General features: G+C 26.6%; 1 protein-coding gene across 14 annotated transcripts in view; it reads right to left on the reverse strand.

Moving 5' to 3' along the window:
• The window catches only part of LOC100213721 (55 kDa erythrocyte membrane protein), an 83,924-nt gene that overhangs the window by 17,460 nt on the left and 44,124 nt on the right, over positions 1-22,340 (reverse strand). For all 14 annotated transcript variants that reach the window (XM_065788769.1, XM_065788774.1, XM_065788776.1 and 11 more), the window contains 9 exons: positions 13,480-13,575; positions 13,151-13,306; positions 12,631-12,792; positions 12,458-12,529; positions 12,182-12,313; positions 11,907-11,965; positions 7,895-7,941; positions 7,229-7,300; positions 7,069-7,149 (listed from right to left, as the gene is read on the reverse strand). In XM_065788769.1, coding sequence (XP_065644841.1) covers positions 7,069-7,149; positions 7,229-7,300; positions 7,895-7,941; positions 11,907-11,965; positions 12,182-12,313; positions 12,458-12,529; positions 12,631-12,792; positions 13,151-13,306; positions 13,480-13,575 — 877 coding nt within the window. The remainder of the gene's footprint in view (positions 1-7,068; positions 7,150-7,228; positions 7,301-7,894; positions 7,942-11,906; positions 11,966-12,181; positions 12,314-12,457; positions 12,530-12,630; positions 12,793-13,150; positions 13,307-13,479; positions 13,576-22,340) is intronic.

The raw sequence follows: 22,340 nt of genomic DNA on the forward strand, positions 1-22,340 counted from the left end.
ATATGTTTATATATGTATATATATATACATATATATATATATACATACATACATACATATACATATATATATATATATATATATATATATATATATATATATATATATATATATATATATATATATATATATATATATATATATATATATATATATATATATATATATATATATAATTAGAAAACACAATATTTCAATCAGAAATTCTGCTCCTTCATGAGCTCTGCAAGTCTTATATATAAATAAATTTTGAAAATAAGTCTTTTAAAGCAACTTCATGGCTAATGACATTTATTATTCATACTAGATATTTTATAACAAAAAATACAAAGCAGATTTATGAACTCCTAATTTATATACAACTGTTTCTGTGCTTATTGTTATAACATTCTTATGACATTTAACAGGTTAATATATATATATATATATATATATATATATATATATATATATATATATATATATATATATATATGTATATATATATATATATATATATATATATGGATAGAATTCAATAAATACGGCTGCGTATAAACTTTTTTTAAAATATATATATATTTTTTAATAATATATAATTATTTTGATATTTCGCTGATCTATCGGGATCAGCATCATCAGGTATAATAAATAAAATAGTTACAAAGAAATCGTTATAGTAAAAACAAACCGTTAAAAAGATAACACTAAAAAAGCCAAAATATAATACAGAAAATTTTCTCAAATAACTGACGTCAGCAGATTTTATTAAAAAATGGCCCCCAGGTTTTAGTTGTCAGGTTATCACCGTCATCCTGATTGAGAATCACATCACCATTTCTCAACTCCTGTCGAACCCTCGCTTTGCTTATTTCGAGTGACTCTCTGATTTTCCGAGTTCGATATTCTGGGGCTACAGATAATGTTTTGGGGTGCAACCAATCAAACTTACCATGGCATGTTTTGGAATGTTCAGTTGCACCCAAACTGGACCATTTTTCTTTTAAGCTGTTTTTCTGGTGTTCAATACATCTCGATATCACCTTCTTTTTAGTTTCACCAATGTATATCGAACCGCATGAACATTTAAGCTGGTATACACCAGGGTTTGTGTTTAGTGGTAGTTTAGTTTTATTGTTGCAAAATATATTTTTAAATTGGGAGTTGATGTGAAAATAACCTTTATGTTTTGTTTTCGAAATTCTTTCTGAAGTTTTGGACCAACAATTGGTATCCAAGGTAGTTTTATAAAGGGTTGGGTATCTAATGGTTGACATGTGGTGTTTTTTGAACCGTTTTTTAAATAGTCTTTAGTAATATTATTTAGAATGTTCTTGTCGTGGCCATTTTCAACAAATATGTCTATAAGAAAATCAATTTCTTTTTTAATTAATCAACCGACTCTGAACAAAAATAGAAATAGACTTATGAGTTCTAATAGTTTTGTAAATGAAGCTAAGCAATGGATAATAGATCCTAACGAAGTTCAAGTTTCATTTAATATAGTCAATTTATATCCATCCATACCCATTGACTAAGCAATTCCGGTTATTATTGATATATTGAACGTTGACATTGATACTTAAAAACTCGAACTAAACTTACTCTTGCAGGCATTCACCAATTACTTGAACTTTCATTAAGTATATGCTATTTTTTATATGAAAACAATATCCGAGTAATGCCTAATTCAGGTCCTATAGGTTCATCTTTAATGGTTGTTATGGCGGAAGCGTTTTTACAAAATATAGAAAGAAAGGCCCTTAACATAGCAAGTGTTTATACATCCGTCACGCTCGCTTTGCTTCAATAAAACAACAACAAATATTCCTACCATAAAATACACAGTGGAACTTGAAAACGACCTCAAACAACTCAATTACCTAGATATTAATATTACGAACACAGGCTCTGGAGCTTATAAATTTCAAATACATCGAAAAGAAGCTATTACAAATGTTCAACTTAATCCTAACTCGAACATTAATCCTAACATTATTATTGGCGTTTTCAAAGAATTTTTATGTTGTGCAAAAAGAATTTGCTCTCAAAAACACCTTCAAAAAGAAATTGATTTTCTAATAGACATATTTGTTGAAAATGGCCACAACAAGAACATTATAAATAATATTACTAAAGACTATTTAAAAAACGGTTCAAAAAACACCACATGTCAACCATTAGATACCCAACCCTTTATAAAACTACCTTGGATACCAATTGTTGGTCTAAAACTTCAGAAAGAATTTCGAAAACAAAACATAAAGGTTATTTTCACATCAACTCCCAATTTAAAAAATATTTTTTGCAACAATAAAACTAAACTACCACTAAACACAAACCCTGGTGTATACCAGCTTAAATGTTCATGCGGTTCGATATACATTGGTGAAACTAAAAAGAAGGTGATATCGAGATGTATTGAACACCAGAAAAACAGCTTAAAAGAAAAATGGTCCAGTTTGGGTGCAACTGAACATTCCAAAACATGCCATGGTAAGTTTGATTGGTTGCACCCCAAAACATTATCTGTAGCCCCAGAATATCGAACTCGGAAAATCAGAGAGTCACTCGAAATAAGCAAAGCGAGGGTTCGACAGGAGTTGAGAAATGGTGATGTGATTCTCAATCAGGATGACGGTGATAACGTGACAACTAAAACCTGGGGGCCATTTTTTAATAAAATCTGCTGACGTCAGTTATTTGAGAAAATTTTCTGTATTATATTTTGGCTTTTTTAGTGTTATCTTTTTAACGGTTTGTTTTTACTATAACGATTTCTTTGTAACTATTTTATTTATTATACCTGATGACGCTGATCACGATAGATCAGAGAAATATCGAAATAATTACATATTATAAAAAAATATATATATATTTTAAAAAAAGTTTATACGCAGCCGTATTTATTGAATTCTACCCATATTTTAACGCAAGAAAATGACTTTCAAAGATTATACATATATATATATATATACAACCAGTAGATGTTGTCCGAAAGTTTCTTCCATATTTTGTTGACAAAAAGTAAAAATTAAAATGCAAGACCGGAATTTTTTTTTTTATTAATTGATAGACTGCCTGCCCCAACCAAACCCTCAGTCAATGTAGCAACACTCCCTTGCGGGTCAGGCTAAAAGATAGTAGATGTAGCAGCACTCCCCTGCGGGTAAGGTTATTTGTCAGTCGATGTAGCAGCACTCCCTTGCGAGTCAGGCTATAAGATAGTCGATGTAGCAACACTCCGCTCATGATTTACAGTAAAAAAAAATAAAAATAAAAACATTTTATTAAAAAAATTAAAAATAAAAACATTTTATTAAAAAAAATAAAAATAAAAACATTGTTTATATTGTTAAAAACATTCAGAATGTTTTTAAAACATTCTGGTCAATTAAATTTGCGTTTTTGTGGTTTATTTTAAAAACGATTTATTTGTAATTAAATTAATGGTTTTTACTTTCGTACAACATGCAAATGTTGGATGAAAGTCAAAAGTAATTAAAAGTGACGTATGTGTTGACGTAAGAATCACTTTTTTACATCCGCTCTTCCCAAAGACAACAAACTATAGATCTATATATATATAAATATATATATATAAATATATATATATATATATATATATATATATATATATATATATATATATATATATATATATATATATGTATACATATATATATATACATATGTATATATATATATATATACATATGTATATATATACATATATATACATATATGTGTGTGTATATATATATATTTATATATATATATATATAGTAATTTTTAACAATTAAAATTACTATATACATATATATATATATATATATATATATATATATATATATATATATATATATATATATATATAAAAACACACATATATATAGTAATTTTAATTAAAACAATAAAAGAAATTTAGCTAGTATGATGGCGCTAATTAACCAAATTTCGACCATTCTTATAACTAGAGCTTTATTTACTTATTTTTAAAAATTAAAAAAAGAAATAATGATAATAAATTTTTTCTCATATTAAAAAAAACTCTAGGTAACAAAACCTTCAGAGTGTGCATGCGCATCAAAAGATTAAAATTACTTCCTAAAAAATGCCAAAAAAACTTTTAAAAACTTCTAATTACTAAAAAACTGATTTAAGACTCATTAATTAAGATTTATAAACACAAAACTTATTTTCTATTGTTTATTTACAAAATAAACATAATTTGTCTCAATATTTGAGATAATTTAATAGTAAATATGCGCATCCAAATAAATAAAAATTTATTTGTACTAATAATGCCTCACCTAAGTAACTATAGCGCAGAGTAATTGATGAACAATACCTTTACCGATTTATTTATTTGATTATATTAACTTGTATTTCCAGAAAAAATTTAGATATCAAGAAAAAAAAATGTATAGAAATTTCCGGAATTTTGGAAACATCCAGAAAAATCCCTGAGTCTAAACCTTGCTAATTTCTATAAACTATGTAACTATATTCTAGAAGCCTCCAAAAAATTGGGGAAGTTTCAGAGCTTTTTAAAAACATCCAGAACAGTCCAGAAAATTCTAGAAAGTTCCATAAGGTTTAAAAAAAAATCTAGGCTTCAGAAAGTTATGTTACTGCCTGCAAATGCTATTTATACACTATTTTAAAAACTTTGTGTTGTGGGTAGACTTTTTAAAATTAATCAGAATAAAACCCATTTTCACTGATTTTGAGCAAAGGTTCATTGATGATACAGGAAATTATTTTACAAAAAGTTAAAAATTCGTAAACCATATATATATATATATATATATATATATATATATATATATATATATATATATATATATATATATATATATATATATATATATATATATATATATATATATATATATATATATATGTATATATATATATATATATATATATATGTATATATATATATATACAAACATAATGGCCACTGTTTATGTGAAGGCATAGATAAAAAAAGAATAAAATCTATGTGTATAGTGTTTTAATAATATACTGTGTTATTATTAATTAAAAAAAAGATTAGCATTGCTGGTGTAATTTAGAGTATGACATCATAGGAGCATTTGGTTGCCTATAATGGCATACTTGTATTAATTTTTAAATAGAAATAACTTATAAAAATCTGTTTAAAATTTTGAAGTTTAATTTTGTGTTACATGATACAGGGATTTGGGTCCATATCAAAATTTTTGCTTAAGGTCTTCTGGATATTGACTTTTAAAGTGTCAACTTATGTATATAACTTTTATAATATTATATGAAAATCCTAATAAATCCTGATATTAATAAAATAGCATTAATATTAATGCAATAGCACATATTATTATAACATTAATGCAATAGCACACCTGATATTAATGCAATAGCACATATTATAAAATATTTTAATATACAATACCACATATTATCAAATATTATCATATGCACCTCTCCCTAATAATGTTTATTAATATTTTTATTTATTACTTTTGTATTTCAACTTTTATTGGCGCTAAGACCTTTAATCAATTTGAATCAGAAAAATTAATTCAGTTTGCATAAAAATTTAAAAAATAATAAAAAAATTAAAAGAAGCAAACAAACATGACAAACGATTTAAATCTCCTTAATTCAAATGTTTAACAAAATAGTCTATTTTTTCCATTTTAATTCTATTTTAATTGAGTGTTAACACCAATCAAAACTGGTGTTTTAATCAAAATAGAAAGAATAGATTTAAAGATTAACAAAAAGCAATAAACAAGTCCCTTAAAGTCAAAAAAAAAAGAAGCATTTTACGAGCAATAAATGAACATCTTACATATGTTTACTTATTGCTTATTTTCATAAATGAACATCTAAATATCATAAGAGGTCTAACTAAACATCTAACAAGAGATAAACAAGTTTCGTACAAATGATATCAAAGCAACTGAAATGCAATAAATGAGCATCTAACAAAAAACATATTTGCAATTTTACAACCAAATAAGCATCTTGCATTGGACCAATAATGGAACAATTAAAAATTCTATAAATTATAGTTGTGATTTTGTATAAAATCTTTTGTATAAAATCAGTTTCTAAAGAAGTGTTACAAAAAATTTTTTTCAAATTTCATATTTCAATTCTTTTACAAAAAAATTTATTATTAAAGCCAAATTTCTTTTTACTTGTTTTTCATTTAATTGAATATAACTTTTTGTAGCATTGCAACTGTTTGCAAATAATCACTAAAAATGTAGACTATAAACATCATTAGAGTATAAATAACCCTCTATACTCTAGCAAATGAGACATATTTTGTAAAACAAATTTATTTGAAAGTGAATAACAAGAAAAGGTGAGAAGAAACCTAAAAATATAACATGGAATCACTTCTGATAACATGTTATACTTATAAGGTGTTCTTGAATTAGCTTTTTTATTTATTCATAATTACAACAAAGGCTTCAGTTGTTTATAAAAGTTATTTTTAATTTAATTCAACAATCAAATTTAGTGGACAGAGCACTGATCAAATAGGTTGCAGATAATGTTTAACTAAGTTTACTTTTTTAATGAAATAATTTTTTTATATTTTTCTGCTTGAATTTTTAGTGCAACATCTGTGTTACAAAAACCAACTCCATTTTTATCATCAATCTTTTTAAAAGGTGAAAAAGAAATAGATGACAAAAGTACACGCAAGGTAAACGATAAGAAGAAGCCAAAAGATAAAAGTAGATTAAAAGGTTAGAGGGAAAGAAGCAATAGACATCTAGAAATCCAATACAATGTGCTATTTATTTTATTTCTAAATTTATCTATTATTAAAACTAGTTTATTTATTTTATTTCTCAGTTTTTTATTTTACAACAACTTTTTTTAAATGTTTTCAGGATTTATCACCAAGGCAACAAAACTATTTGTTATCTTGGTTGGCATAAATGAAATTATGGGTAATTTTATTTACACCAACTCTCAACATTATTAACAAGATTAAAGGTTGGCAATATCTAAAATTAAAACCATAGCTCAGGTAAAAATATAAGTATTGTTAAACTCAATTTATTTGAAAAAAAAACTTACCAATCAAAACTATTACTTTTCTGCTGAATGATTCCTTAAAAGCAACTTCTTCATATGTTGTTAAATCCAACTTATCATATACTAAAAAACAAAAGCTTTTAAAAAACAATCTTAAAAATCAAAACTTTCTACTCAAAAAACAAAACAAAAAAAATCTTGCTTGTGTGAAGGCTAACTCTGTAAGCCATCTGTTTTTGTTTTGGCTTCTTTTTGCTGGAAGGCAAAGATAGCTCTAAATCAAAAGCAAAACTACTACAACTATCAGCAAAACTTAGATCATTAAAGAAAACTTAATAACGAGTTTGTTAACACAAACACAAATAAATTCACAAATAGATAGTTTTATAAAATTATATAGATTATAGGATTAGTTTTATGTGATAATTTTGTTTGTTTTTCTGATTGCTTGTTTGGTATTCACAAGAAGGCGGTTATAAAAGGTTTAAATTGTTTTTGTTTGTTTTATTTAAATACAATAGATTCAAAAAAGGGTAGCTCTTAAGGAATTAAACAAGGTTTGAATATTGTAATTCCATTTTATTGATAATTATGATAAAAAATAATAAAATGAAAAATTCAATATATATATATATATATATATATATATATATATATATATATATATATATATATATATATATATTCTATTTAAAAACAAAACACAAGATTAGGATTTTTTTTTACACAAATAAATTGTTTTTCAATTTGAAAGTTTATAACTTATTTTAAATATTTTCAAAATATAATATTTGTAAAAAAAAAAAAATTACTTATTAATTGATAAAACTTTAAAATTAAGTTTAAAAAAAATTTAAGTTATACAAACTTCTAGTTTTTTCATTTTTCTTTTGTGCATCAATACTCATTATCCGCCTAAAAAAAACAACATATTATCACAAAATATTTAAAGATCAAATAATAAACTTAACTTAACCTTCACACCAAGAACTATATATCTTGCAATCCTGCAGGAACCCACATTGTTTCAGTGCATGCAAGAACCCACATCAGTCAATGCAAGATTTGCATGATTTGCGGAACTTAAATTACACAATTCATTTAAACAAAAAAAAACACAAAATAATCAGAGATAATTAAATTTAAATGTACATATAAAGTCAAAACACATTAATTTTGGGTTGATTCGAATCCATTGATAGTGTAACACAGAGTTAATGGCAGAAAGGCTAAATAATTTTGATATTGACTTCCTAAAAAAAAATTTCTTGCCATAACCACTGATGGAGAAAGTGTAAGGGTGAATTCAGTAGATTGATGCCTTGCTATCAACAACTTTGTTTTACTCATGGAATACAAATTTTGGTCATTATTGTACAAGAAAAACAATGGAAAAATTAAAGAACAGTTGACTACGTATGAAAATTGTGAAGAAGATGAACAAGACACCACTGATGGGGATGAAGTTATACATGAAGAATGCGATATGACAATAATTTAGAAACAACCATTGGTTGAATTAGTTAGCAATTGCTAAAATCGTATTAAAAAGAGTAAATAGTTACGAAAATCTTTAAAACCTCTCCTGTTAAAATTTATAAATTTTACAAAAGTATATTCTACATGAACAAGGCACGATAAATTCTTGTCACTGCAGAAACAACTTTTTGATTTATTTATAGTAAAATAAATTAGCAATATTCAATTTGAACATTGATTTAGCTAATACACTGCATAAGAGATTTACACGAAATAATAATTTAACTGGTCTACTATTTTACTTACAAAATCTGAAAAAATACAAACAGAAACTTAAAAAAATGAAAATATATTTTCAATGCCAAAGAAGACCATTATGCATCATAAAATTAAAAAATTGTTGACAAGTTTATACAATTGAAAAAAAACGAAGATGAAAAATCAATTGAGGATTCTCAACAACTTAGTCCTTCTATTGCTAAATGAAAAATTTGAAAATCAAATACAGAAAAAGAGGATAAATCAGGCAGAAAATATAAAGAAAATGCCAAGTTTTGACTCTTTTGACTTTGACAAACTATTGATGAAGGAAATGTCTGCCTATAAAAATAAAGGAGTAAGATGCAAACTTTTTAGTATAACATAAAATTGCTTGATGACAATATCACCAACAAGTGTTAAGACTGAGCAAGTATTTTCAGCTTCTGGTTATATATGCAGTTCTTTAAGAAGTATTTTGGGAAATGATACTTTGAGTTGTGGCAGTTTATAAAGATCACATTTCTGGCAATGATTCTCTAACATTTGATATTTAAAAAAATAAGCTATGTTTATGTTTTTTGCATTTTTATTTCTTATTTTTGTTTAAAAAAAGTTTCAAATTATATTGAATTTCAAATGAATTGCTTTATTTTTATTTACCACAACTTTATAAATATTTTTGAATTAAGCACACTTGTCATTTTCATTTTCATTTTTTAAAATAAATAAAACAACAAAACAAAAACATATATTATAATAAATCATATATACATATACAAATATATAAGCATATATATATATATATATATATATATATATATATTTATACATACATATATATTTATACATACATATATATGTATATATATATACATACATATATATATATATATGTATATATACATATATATATATATACATATATATATATATATATACATACATATATATATATATGTATATATACATATATATATATATATATATATATATATACATATATATATATATATATATATATACACACACTGCGACCATTTTCTATAGACGCATGTAGAATTTTGTGGACTTACAGTGTTACAATGGTAAAAAAATAGTTATAACTGTACTTTTGAATAAGTATATGTAAGAAAATAATTATCCATTATGCATCTGATTATTGATTGTCTTGATTGTATTAAAATAATTAAATTTTTAATATTCACATGGTTATTTTACATAGACGCCATATTTTTTTATTTTGTGAGTCGTAATTAAGTTGAACTTAACCAAAAGCCGAAAGGATAGGTCCTTACTGATTTTAAAAAAGGTTATATATTGGCTTATCATCGAGAAAAAGTTCCAAATCAAGAAATTGCTAGAAGATTGAAAAGATCAGATCACGTTATCCATAATTTCTTGAAAAATCCAACAGATTATGCAACAATCAAGAGGAAACCAAAGAAATCTAAGGTTTCAGGCCGTGAAAAACGCAGAATTGTTCAACTCAAATTCATTAAAAAGTTTGAAAACAATTAAGTCAGATTTGGGTTTAAATGTTTGCAAGGAGACGATTAGGAAAGTTCTTAAAGACAGCCCACACATCGTACGATCAAAAATGAATAAAGCACCAAATTCGAAGCCCATTCACAAACAAAAACGAATGGAATTCGCCCGCGATAACATGGCACACGATTGGGAACAAGTAAGAAATTTTAGATTAAATTCTCATGAATACTAAGATGTCTAAATAGCTGAATATTTTTGTTTTCAATACCAGGTGATTTTTTCGGATGAGAAAAAGTTTAATCTTGATGGGCCTGATGGTCTTAGTGGCTACTGGCGTGATTTGAGGAGAGAATCCAAATATTTTTTGACAAGGAATTTCGGTGGTGGATCTTTGATGGTTTGGCTTGGGTTTTGTGCAACAGGAAAGTTAAATTTAGCATTTACATCTTGCAAAATAAAAAGTTCTGAATACATTGATGAGCTAAAATTATGTTTGATTCCATTTAAAAACAAATATTGATGCAAGTTTAATTTTCAATGTCAGCATTCACACTAGTAACAAGACTAAAGACTTGGTTTGAAGCTAAAAAAATTGAGCAAATGTGGTGGCCTACTCGCAGTCCAGATTTGAATCTTATTGAAAACATCTGGGGAATCACTGTAAGACGTATCTGACCAGAAGCAATACAACTCTGTGGCAGAGCTAAAAGTAGCGGTATCAGAATGCTGGGAAGATATGGAGCCAAAAGTGGTGGAAAACTTGGTGGGAAGTATGCTAAAACGAATTTGTCAAGTAACTGAGCGCAAAGGAGGTCCAATCAAGTACTAAAAATGTAATAAATACATTTTTTCTGATAGTTTTGTTAAAAAATGTGAACTGCGTCTATAGAAAATAGTCACCTATCTTTCGAATTTAACTCATTTATGATTGATCTCTTTTCAAATTTGATATTATTTTTTGATAATTTTCATTATTTTTTGATACTTTATTTATAATTTATTGAAATACACTATAAAAATAAAGTTAAGTACGTTTATAAGACATAATCCACATGCGCCTATAGAAAATGGTTGCAGTGTGTGTATATATATATATATATATATATATATATATATATATATATATATATATATATATATATATATATATATATATATATATATATATATATATATATATATATATATATATATATATATATATATATATATATATGTATATATATATGTTTATATATTTGTATATGTATATGTAATTTTTATAATATACTATATGTTTTCATTTTGTTGTTGTATTTATTTAAAAAAATTAAAATTAAAACAACAAAAAAAACAATTTTTATCTAACTTTTAAAAAATTATTACAATTAAAACAAATATTTAAAACATACCACTCTTGAAATATATATTTAAAACATACCACTCTTGAAATATATATTTAAAACATAACACTCTTGAAATATATATTTAAAACATACCACTCTTGAAATATATATTTAAAACATACCACTCTTGAAATATATATTTAAAACATACCACTCTTGAAATATATATTTAAAAAATACCACTCTTGAAATATATATTTAAAAAATACCACTCTTGAAATATATATTTAAAACATACCACTCTTGAAATATATATTTAAAACATACCACTCTTGAAGTTCTTGAGATGGTATTAAACCTGCCATATGTTTTCCTGGTTTAGTTGCCTTTTTTTAGAAAATAATTTTCAAATTCAAAAATTATGGAAATGTTTTTATTATTTTAATTTAGTTAATTTAAAAAAAAATAATTTATTAACAATAACTATTATAATCCTAATGATTATAATATAATTATAATAATTATAACATAATTATAATAATTATAACCCTAAATTAAATTGAAAACTGAAAATAAATAACTAAAATTATTGAAATTCTCACCTGCCACCAAAGCGGATCAGATTTACACTTTATCTCTAATATTTCTCCACATTCAAAAGACATCCCAGCTTGCTGACAAGGTATTAAATTATCAAGAGAAGAATCATAGTCAAACAGACATCTGACATACAACTAAATATAGTCAAAAGACAAAGTAAATGAGATGAGTTTACAAAAAATTATAATTCATATGCAATTTTATTATTTTAAGTATATTTTTTTAAGAAAATACTTTTGCAAAGAGGATATAAAATTTTTTTTTTGCTCAAAGTAAACCTCATTCTGGTTAATTTCTTCGTTTCTTATGCTAGGAACAACTTTCAATGAAACATCACCAACAGCATTGTTCTAAAATTACAGATTAAAAAATCATATGCGACATCAATATGTTAGAAATAAGTGATTCAGAAATCATCAGTAATAGTATTTGAAAATATTCAAATATTTACCAAAATTTTTTGCACCATCTCAACTGATTTATAGCTCAGATTAGTGCCATTCACTTCTTTTATCTCATCACCTATGTTTAGAGTCCCATGTCTGTGTATCATTCCACCATATATTATTCTAGCAACACAGTGTTTTTTATTAATCATTTTTACTGTAATGCCCTAAAAAATCCAAGGGAAAATTAGTGACAGACAACGCAATATACATATAAAGAAATGAGAGATTAAGAGATGCGGAAAGTGTATAAATTAAAGCAACATATAACATGTATAGATAATAAGGGGAAAAAAATAGATTTGGTGGAAACAAAATAAAGATATAAAAATAACATATAAAAGATAAAATAAATAATGAGGTAGTATAAATAAAATATATAGAAAACAAAACATAAGATTTTTAAGGAATAAAAAATATAGAAAAATAAAAAAATAGTAAAATAAAACTTAAATTAATATTAATTAATTTTAGTTTAAATAAAACATTTTTAATGTTATTTTAAAAAATAAAACAAAAACTAACCAATGGTTCTGAGTGAGGTCGATGAAATTGAATTAATCGAACTTGTGTAAAATTATCAGACAAACTTTGGCGTATTCCATCTCCTAACCTATTTTGTATAGGTCGATCCAACTGTTGAAGCTCTTTTATTGTGTCATCGTGCACTTTTAACATAGTCTTAAAAAACAAATAAATTATGTATATTTTTATGAAAACAATTTGTATATTTCAATCAATTGTACTATTGATGGTGCTAAAATTGTGCAAAAAAGATTTTTTTTTTTTGTAAATTATTAGTTTTTCTTATTGTTTAAATTTAAATAAATACAAAAAAGTTTTTAAAAATTTACCTTAAAATGAAGACTGTCTAAAAGATCTAACAATAAAGTTACTCTTTCATTAATAACTGTTTCTTTATTAGAAACCGAAGAAAGTGATAAACAAACCTAAAAAATATTACCAATATATTAACACATATTTACATAAACAAACTAACTAGAATTACTTAATCAACAACTTCCGCAATTGATTACATTAAAACCAAACATATTTTAAATGATTCGCCTAAAAAAGACATTAAATGTGAAATATCTGATGATTTCCCAAAGTTCTTTTCGATAGATATCTATGAGACAATATTATATAGTGAAAATACCTTTTCCTTATTTATATTAATGATTTATATTATAAAAGAAATATTTTAAATAAATATACTTTAGTACAATTGAATCGCTCATTTATTCATTGTCACATAAACTATGCAAACATGGCTTGGGGTAAAACCAATAAAAATAACTTTACTCTCTTTATTGTCAGCAGAAGCATGTAGCACATCTTGTATATTTTAAAGACTGTTATGTTTAAATGTAAAACCAATACATCCCCAGTTTCTTTTTATAATTTGTATTCTTCAAAAGATATAAATATATACATTTTGAGCAATCATGCTTGGTTTTTAAAATTTGAAATAATTGAAAAGATTACTATTTGCTGTATTGTGTTATTGAAAAAATAAATAATTTCTGTATTAAAATAACTGTACCAAGGGTGTATACTTGGTTAAAATTATGTTTAATTATGAAAATCTGACTTATTAATCATTTAACTATTACTAATAACTATATTATATCACCAGTAAATGGATAGAAAGCATGGCAATATTTTTGTAAAGAAAAATCTGGCGAATCTGCTATTTGCAAAAAGTGTGGTATGAAAATGTGCAAAAGATTTTCTGTAAGCAGGCTCGTTTGTCATTTAAAAAAACTCACACAAAGATTTTGATTTAGATATAAAGCACCCACATGAAAACACTGAATTAAAAATTGGAAATGTGCAAAAAAAATTTCAATATTTGTTAAACAGCAAACTAACAACAAAGCTAACAACAATGGACAGCTTCTCCATAAATACCATAACAAAAAGTGAACTGTTTATGCTTTTCCAAACAACTTATAGTTCAAAAAATAATTTAGATTAGTGTGCTTATATAAATGTATATTTTATGTTTTATGCCATATTTAAATGTATATTTAAGGTTTTATGCCATATTTTTAAATATAAATAAATCATAAACTATGTTAAGCTGTGTTTTAAAACTGAAAAACGCATACACAAACAAACGAACGAACAAGAAGACACTTATTTATATAATTTTTTTGCTGATAATAAGTAAAAAATTTTAATCAGAGAGAGTACATCTGATAATATATTGAATTTGCTATTCAAGCTTGGTATCCTGTATCATGATATGGACATTATGTTACTTAGGGATGTTCAAGATCCCAGCACCAAGATGATATCATTTACCAATCATACGGATAAAACGTCTTTAGACACTTAAACTAACCACCCTTGAAGACTTGGATTCACAAGGACTGACAAGACTGGGACAAGGAGACATAATCTAGCAACTCAAGGTACTTAACAAAATCAACTAAGTAAAATTTGACAGCATTAACTGATTGGGTTTACCACATACAATTTGCACAGCCACAACAAGCAGCTTGAACATCAATTTACAAGAGGATATGACAAGAGTGAATACTCCAACATCTGTATTTTATCTAAAATTGCACAAATTTGCAATTGTTTGCAAATTTGTACAATTTTTAATTAATTAACTATTTACTTGATTTTTTTCATAATTTACTTTTTGTTATTTGCCCTAACCTTAATTATAAACTAAATGGAAACAATAATTAACAATATGCAGTAGCAATAAAAATATAAATAAATTTGATTTATAAAATATTTATTTTTAAATGTTTTCATTAGCAAACTCAATTAAAGTCAAGAATATGTATAAAAGTTTTTTTTTTATTTTACTTTTTGAAAAATTTTACACTACTAAAGACAAAAGTCCCAATCCCTATTTCAGTTTTTAATACAGCTTTAACATTCTTAAAGATCTTGTGAGGGTGGTGAGAGATGCGTGTGATGTGACTATAAACAAATATGTAAATACCTGGACATATAAAAATCATGTACACTTACACCAGCAGAGACAAAAGCGTACATATCCATGTATGTGCATGTATTAAAATAAAAAATTTTAATGTATAGAAATAACACAAAGCAAATAGAAAATAGAAATTAATAATAAAGAGTAACTTACTGTTTCTTTTATGGCTGTAATATGTCTTATAAATATAATAAATAAATACCACTCATAAACATCAAAACTAAGTTAAGATGATTTGTGGTTAGTACGATAGTAGTTAGTAGAAAATATGGTAGAAAATGTGGTAACCCCAATAGTATGAGAAACATAAATCTTACCTGATAAGTAGAAACAATAATTTTCACACAAAACAGACTCAGAGTAATTAAAAAATAATTAGCCAGATATAAAAAAATCTACAAACATTAAATCAGCAGAGAATAGTGAGAAAATAAACAGATGTGACAACAAATGCAATTTTTATTTTAGAGCAAAGAAATTATATAGAAAAAAAAGCCTAATGAGATCATGATATGTCTAAACTTATCTAGTAGAATAGTTCAGTACATTCCAACCAAGAACTCATTTGTTATAAAAAATATGCTACATGTATCTGTGTTCTTTTCGTGTTTGCTACTCAGACGAATATTTCTAACGAGATCAGGTGTCAAGTTTAAGTCATTCTTAGCATTTTATTGATAAACATTATCTGGTTATTCATATCAAGATTATCTCTTTGTTTTGAATACATCGTTTTTGGTTTTAAATACTTTTAAAGATGGTTATAATCTTGCCCTGCTTTTAGGTCTAGCCCAGGGAAGAGTGTATATGAAGCTTCTTGACTTACCTTACATTACTGAATGTTTTGTTCTCATTCATCAGTTTTCACCTATGGTATGAGTTTTGAGTATCACCATTGTGTGTTTTCATTGAAAAGCTTTCCAGTTTAGCATTATTATAATTTTTCTTTAGTTAAACTCTATTTTGGTTAAAAAACATCTACAGCTGCATATGTGTATTTTCTGGTAGTTTGTTTGTGTTATTAGGTCCAAACTGTTAATGCTTCGTTTTTTCATAGTGCAAACCCATAAAATTTGCAGGTAAGATAAGCGCTTGCCAAACAAAATAGATTTTTAGGGAATAAGTATGATCCCAGAAAAGCATGAAACATATATACATATTTAGAAAAGCGTTACCATTCTTTGGAACAAAGATAACCAGCTGTTTTCTCAGTTAGTTATTTGTGTTGGGTGGTATTTTTGTGTTAAATTATGCACAACTATGCTTCTAACAAATATTTAGTCTCATTCACACATTATAACACAAATCTGAATAAGTTTACAAGGATAAAGTCAAAAAAAGTTTAGGAACAAAAGTATATAATAAAGAACAAATATTTGATTTACTGATATTAGAGACTGTTGATGTCTACAGGTGTGATGATGTACCTAATATAGCTGACCTGCAGGTTGATCCATTGCTTGACATTCATATCACTCCAGTTTCTGTATCTAAAGTGATTTCCTCCTTAGACTCTTCTACAGCTTGTGGTGGAAAGCATACCTGTTGTAGTCTTGCAGAAGTGTTCTCCGGAGTTGTCATCTATACTTTCAAAACTATTTAAAAAGTGCTTATCAGACTCTTGTTTTCCAGCATGCTGGAAAGCGGCATCTGTTATCCCTATTTTCAAAAATTCTGGAGAGGGATCTGACTTGTTTGACTACCATCCCATTAGTCTTCTTCCTATCATAAGCAAGGTTTTTGAATCTTTAATTATCAAACATCTTGAATCTAATAATCTTCTTGTTCTACAACTAATAATAGTCCGCTGGATTAACTAAAAAAATCACCTCAACCTAGAATTAATTATTATAAAGCTAAAACTTTGCTCAAGTGAACATAAACATAAGAAACTTCACCACAAAAGAAGCCCCATCAACTGGAGCATCGGAAGGTGTACTTTTAGGCCTAATTAAAAAGGGGTAATAATTTTTATAGTCAAAAATTTTTTTTAAAAGAATACTTTTCATATATTGTTGGAAAGATAATTTAATGCTGATTCATAATTGTATAAGAACTGTGGATTGAAAATGAAAAATTAATAAGATATGCTTATTACTTTAACAAAACGTTATATAGATTCAATGAACTTTTTATGAATGTTTTAATGAATGTTTTAATGCCCCATGGGCATTAAAACATTCATTAAAACAAATTAATTAAAAAAATTATGACAATAAAAAAACCCTTTTATTAAAGTAACAACTTTAAACGTTGTAACTTTTCAAACATTTAAAACAAAAAAAGAAAACATTTGATTTAGTTACAGATCGCGGTGTTAAGATATTATCTTATTTAGGATCTAGTAACATTGGCTTTCAAATGATTAAATTTAAACCTTACAGAGAAATACCATCTCCGATTACACTTCCCAGAGAATTAAATTTTGACTTTTTATGGCAAGGTGGCTGGTTTTTCAGTTCCACTGAGTACCCGCATCCAAACTAGTCAGGTTTTATGCAATTAGATACAAATGATATAAAGATTTGTCCGCAAAAATTATTAGTTTTGATCCTAATAATTGATCTCAATCCTTCTGATTAAACATACATTTACTCCACCCTTCGTTTTGTTATATTTGTACCAGGCTGAAAAATTGAACATGTCAATACCTTGCATAACTTTTAACCAACTGTTATGGATAAAAGCATAAGCAATCATTAAGGAAGAAAATTTAGATATAGTATGCAGATTGGGTGGATTTCATACCATAATGAGTGACATTGGAAGCATTGGTAAACTTATGGGAGGATCTGGTTTGGAGTAATTGTTTATTAAGATATTTGCAGAAAGTAGTATTATAAATACAATGTCTGGAAAAGCTATTGCAAAGTTGCTTCGAGCACACATTTTAGCAGAAAGTGCCCTTAAAATTATACTGCTGGATATCCTTGTTAATAGCAGAGAGATTAATCTTTCCTCGTTTTAACCTATGCAATGAAAGCAATTAAAAGTACTTTAACTGAAGATGAATTTGAAAAGTTTGTAGAAATAAAACAATTTATAACCATTTCAAGTAAAGTAGACAATTTCATCCAATCTCTGAAATCACAATCTAGAACTGCATAACTCTGGCTTCAATATATGGAATATGCTTCAATCGCAAAAAACTTCATTATTGCAGAGAGAACATCAAATTGATCTCTTTATCTACATACAACAAAGCTTATGCTAAATCTATTTGCTACAACTGGGCACATAAACTATGCCAAGAGTGCAAAGAGCGCATTGTTATTAATGTGTTATGTAAAAAGTAGATATGGCTTAATGTGAGGACTATCATAAAGTGTCTTTGGTTACATACCTTAAACTCCAGTGCGGCTATACACAAAGCCGTGACAACTTTAACAGGATGTGAAAAAACACAAGCAAACAACACAAACATGGGGTTAGCAAGATATGCAAGGGATTTCACTGCAAAAAATTTTTAGAGTGGTTAAGGAGACGAAATTTGTTTATATATCAAGACTCAAACTTGCATTCTGTATCAACAGGTCTTGTCTCCATCATTGGAAATGATGATATAAATTGCGAAAAAAGCTGAGGAAATAGGATTGATGACCTATAACAAGTTAGAAAACTTAGTTATCACTGAAGCTAAAACCAGATGTCAAGACCAAATACAACCACAATGCATTGCATAATGTAATAAAATTAAAGGAAAGCATCTCTATACATGTTAATCCAACCATTCACTCCTCCAGCACTCTGTTCTCTGTTGCTCTCCAGCAAACTCTCCTCCTCCAACTCTGTTCACAAGACTTGTGAACAGGGTGCTGCAATTCCTCTAAGAGATGATAATGTTGAACGCTATTTTAGCTATGAGTTGACTACCACACCTCTTGCATTATTTAAAAACAGGTTGATGAGAAAAAATTACTTTTACCTAAAGAGGCTCAATACAAAGTAGGTGAAATAAAAGCAAAATTTGTCAGATTCATGGTGAACTTTGATAAATCGAGTTAGATGGGTAAAAAGATTAAATTTCAGCAAGATTTGCAAATTGTACTTAACACACGTCAAACGCAATAATCGTGTAGTATGTATTGTGTTTGATGGATATGAAACTTTTTCAATTAAATCAAATGAGCATGCTAGGCGACAAGAAGGAAAATATTCTCATCTGACCAATGTGCATGATGATAACACATTGTTGTTTGGCCAGGAGCGCTTTTTATCATCCCAACAAAACAAACTAGAGTTTATTAAACTGCTAGCAAAACATCTTATGGCTGAAGGGCACAAAGTACATATATGTCCAGATAATGCTGATACAAAAATTGTTTCAAAAGTTTATATTTGCATCTACAAAAATGCAGAATATCGACTATATGACTTTGGAGTAATTGTTACCACAAGGAAGTTATAACCATAATGATCACGTAAACTAAAACCATTCTTATAACTATTGTATTAAATAATGAAGTTGTAGTTGCAGCTGATGACATAGCTGTAATGCTCTTGTATCATTGGAGAGAAAACATGTACAATGTCTTTTTCATGCCAGGAAAGGATAATCATCTCTTAAGCACCAAAGAATTAACTCACACAATCAGTGAGTTTAAAAAGCACTTATTACTTGAACATGCATGGTCAGTATGTTGCCACCGCTGCAACATACGGAAAAAAAAAACCCAGCATTTTAAGTCTTTTAAGAAAATCTAATGAGCTCCAAGAAATATCACAATTAATGCCAACCATTGGACATATAAAGATGTCTTTGGCTCTGTATTATAAACCTTAAGGTGATACTAGACTGCTTTTTATAAAGTAGCTGTTAATTAATTCTTTTCTGGTAGTTAAAAGTATGAAAAATAACTACAAACAAATCATTCCAATGTAGATATCAAAAGTATTTGGTAACAACTTGCAAAAGGTATAATTGAACCTCATAAGTTACCATCAACTAAAAAACCGACAAACTTACATGGGTTACGCTTCCATCTTCAAATTACTGAATGAAAGTTACTTGATGAGCTTGAGAATCTTAATCCTGAGAACTGGGGATGGAAAAAAAATACAATGGTTTTATCCCAGTAACAACTGATAATTATGTATTACCTCAAAACTTTCTAGGTGTTATAAGATGCAATTGTAAAATATCTTCAAAAAACCAATGTGGTTTGAATACTTTCAGTTGTCGAAAATACGGTCATAAGTGCGTTTCCACTTGTGGTGGTTGTCAAGGAGAAAGTTATCGCAACAAAGAGGTGATTTTAATATGACTACAATATTAGTCTTGACGCAATTTATTACCATTTTTTAATAGGAATGGAACACTCGATAATGGTAATTTTAAAATATGCTTGAAAAATAATTTACTATATATACATTGTATTATTTTGTAGGAAAAAAAAACTTTGAAAATGCAGGATGATAGTATCAATGATCTTAAATACACATTAGAAACATTAGATGACATTAGAAAAAAATTTTATTCATAAATAAACCATATTGTTTTAACTTTTATTTTAGATTTTATATGAAAACATGTTTTTGTTATCAAAAGTACATACTAAATAAATATTTAATTTAAATATTTAGTTTAAATATTTAAATATTAAATATTTAAACTAAATAAATAATAAAAAATAATAAATACTGAAGAATCTTATTACTTACTGTGTTTTTTATAATTTATTTCATAGACATAAGTCATATTTTCAAAACAAATTATTTTCAACCTTAAAAATACAAAAAAAAATTAAAAATTAAAAAAGTTCTTATAGAAATAAGCAGCACTAAATTATCTTTCTAACGATATATAAAAAGTACATTTTTGAAAAGAAAAAAATTTTGTTCATAAAAATTGTTACCCTTTTTTAATAAGACCCAAAAAAGCACCCTCCAGTGTCCAAATAATAGGGCTTTTTTTTGGTGACTTATCATATATTTATGTTCACTTGTACAAAGTTTCAGCTTTATAGTATTTTGTTCATGATTGTATCGAAATTCTACCAGACTATAACTGATAGGTTTTATTGTGTATTAGATAAAGGTGGAGAGGTTAAGGCTATCGCTCTTGGCATTTCTAAAGCTTTCCATAAAGTTTGGCATGCTGGTCTTCTCCATATGCTTTCTTTTTACAGTGTATCAGGTAGCATTTTTTAATATTATTGAATCCTTCCTTATCAATTGTAGTATAAAAGTTTTGGAATATAAAATTATAAAAGGTGTGGAATGATGTGCTATGAAATGAGGTTTTAGATTCGAGCACATAGTCAGCAAGCGCTGATCTGACATGCATTGTGGAGCTTCTGAATGAACGTGAGCGTGATTGTCAGCGTAGTCATTAGGTTATTGAGCGCTGTAACCACATCCAGCTGGATAGCCTGATGTCCATTTTGTCGTTGTGGTGTACATTGGAAGAAGTTGGGGCTCACCAGCCACAAAGAATAAATTTTTAATTGTTCATGCTACACAAAGATTGCAAAAAGTGACCAATGGAGCCATCCAGTTACGTAGACCTGGGAGATATGTGATATGTGAAATATGTAAACCTGGGAGATATGAGATATGTGATATTTAAAAATAAAAACAGATTGTAGATGGTGTTGTTGAATAAAAAAAAAAAATCATTAAAAAAATGGTTAGTAATATAAAAATTGTTCACAATTATTTTGATTTAGATTCGACTTAAAAAATTTTGTTGTTTCATACTTAGCATTCATAACAATTAGGCATGTTATTGATATTGTCACATTCTGATTT

The sequence above is a fragment of the Hydra vulgaris genome, chromosome 01 (assembly GCF_038396675.1).
Source record: "Hydra vulgaris chromosome 01, alternate assembly HydraT2T_AEP".
Taxonomy (NCBI): domain Eukaryota; kingdom Metazoa; phylum Cnidaria; class Hydrozoa; order Anthoathecata; family Hydridae; genus Hydra; species Hydra vulgaris.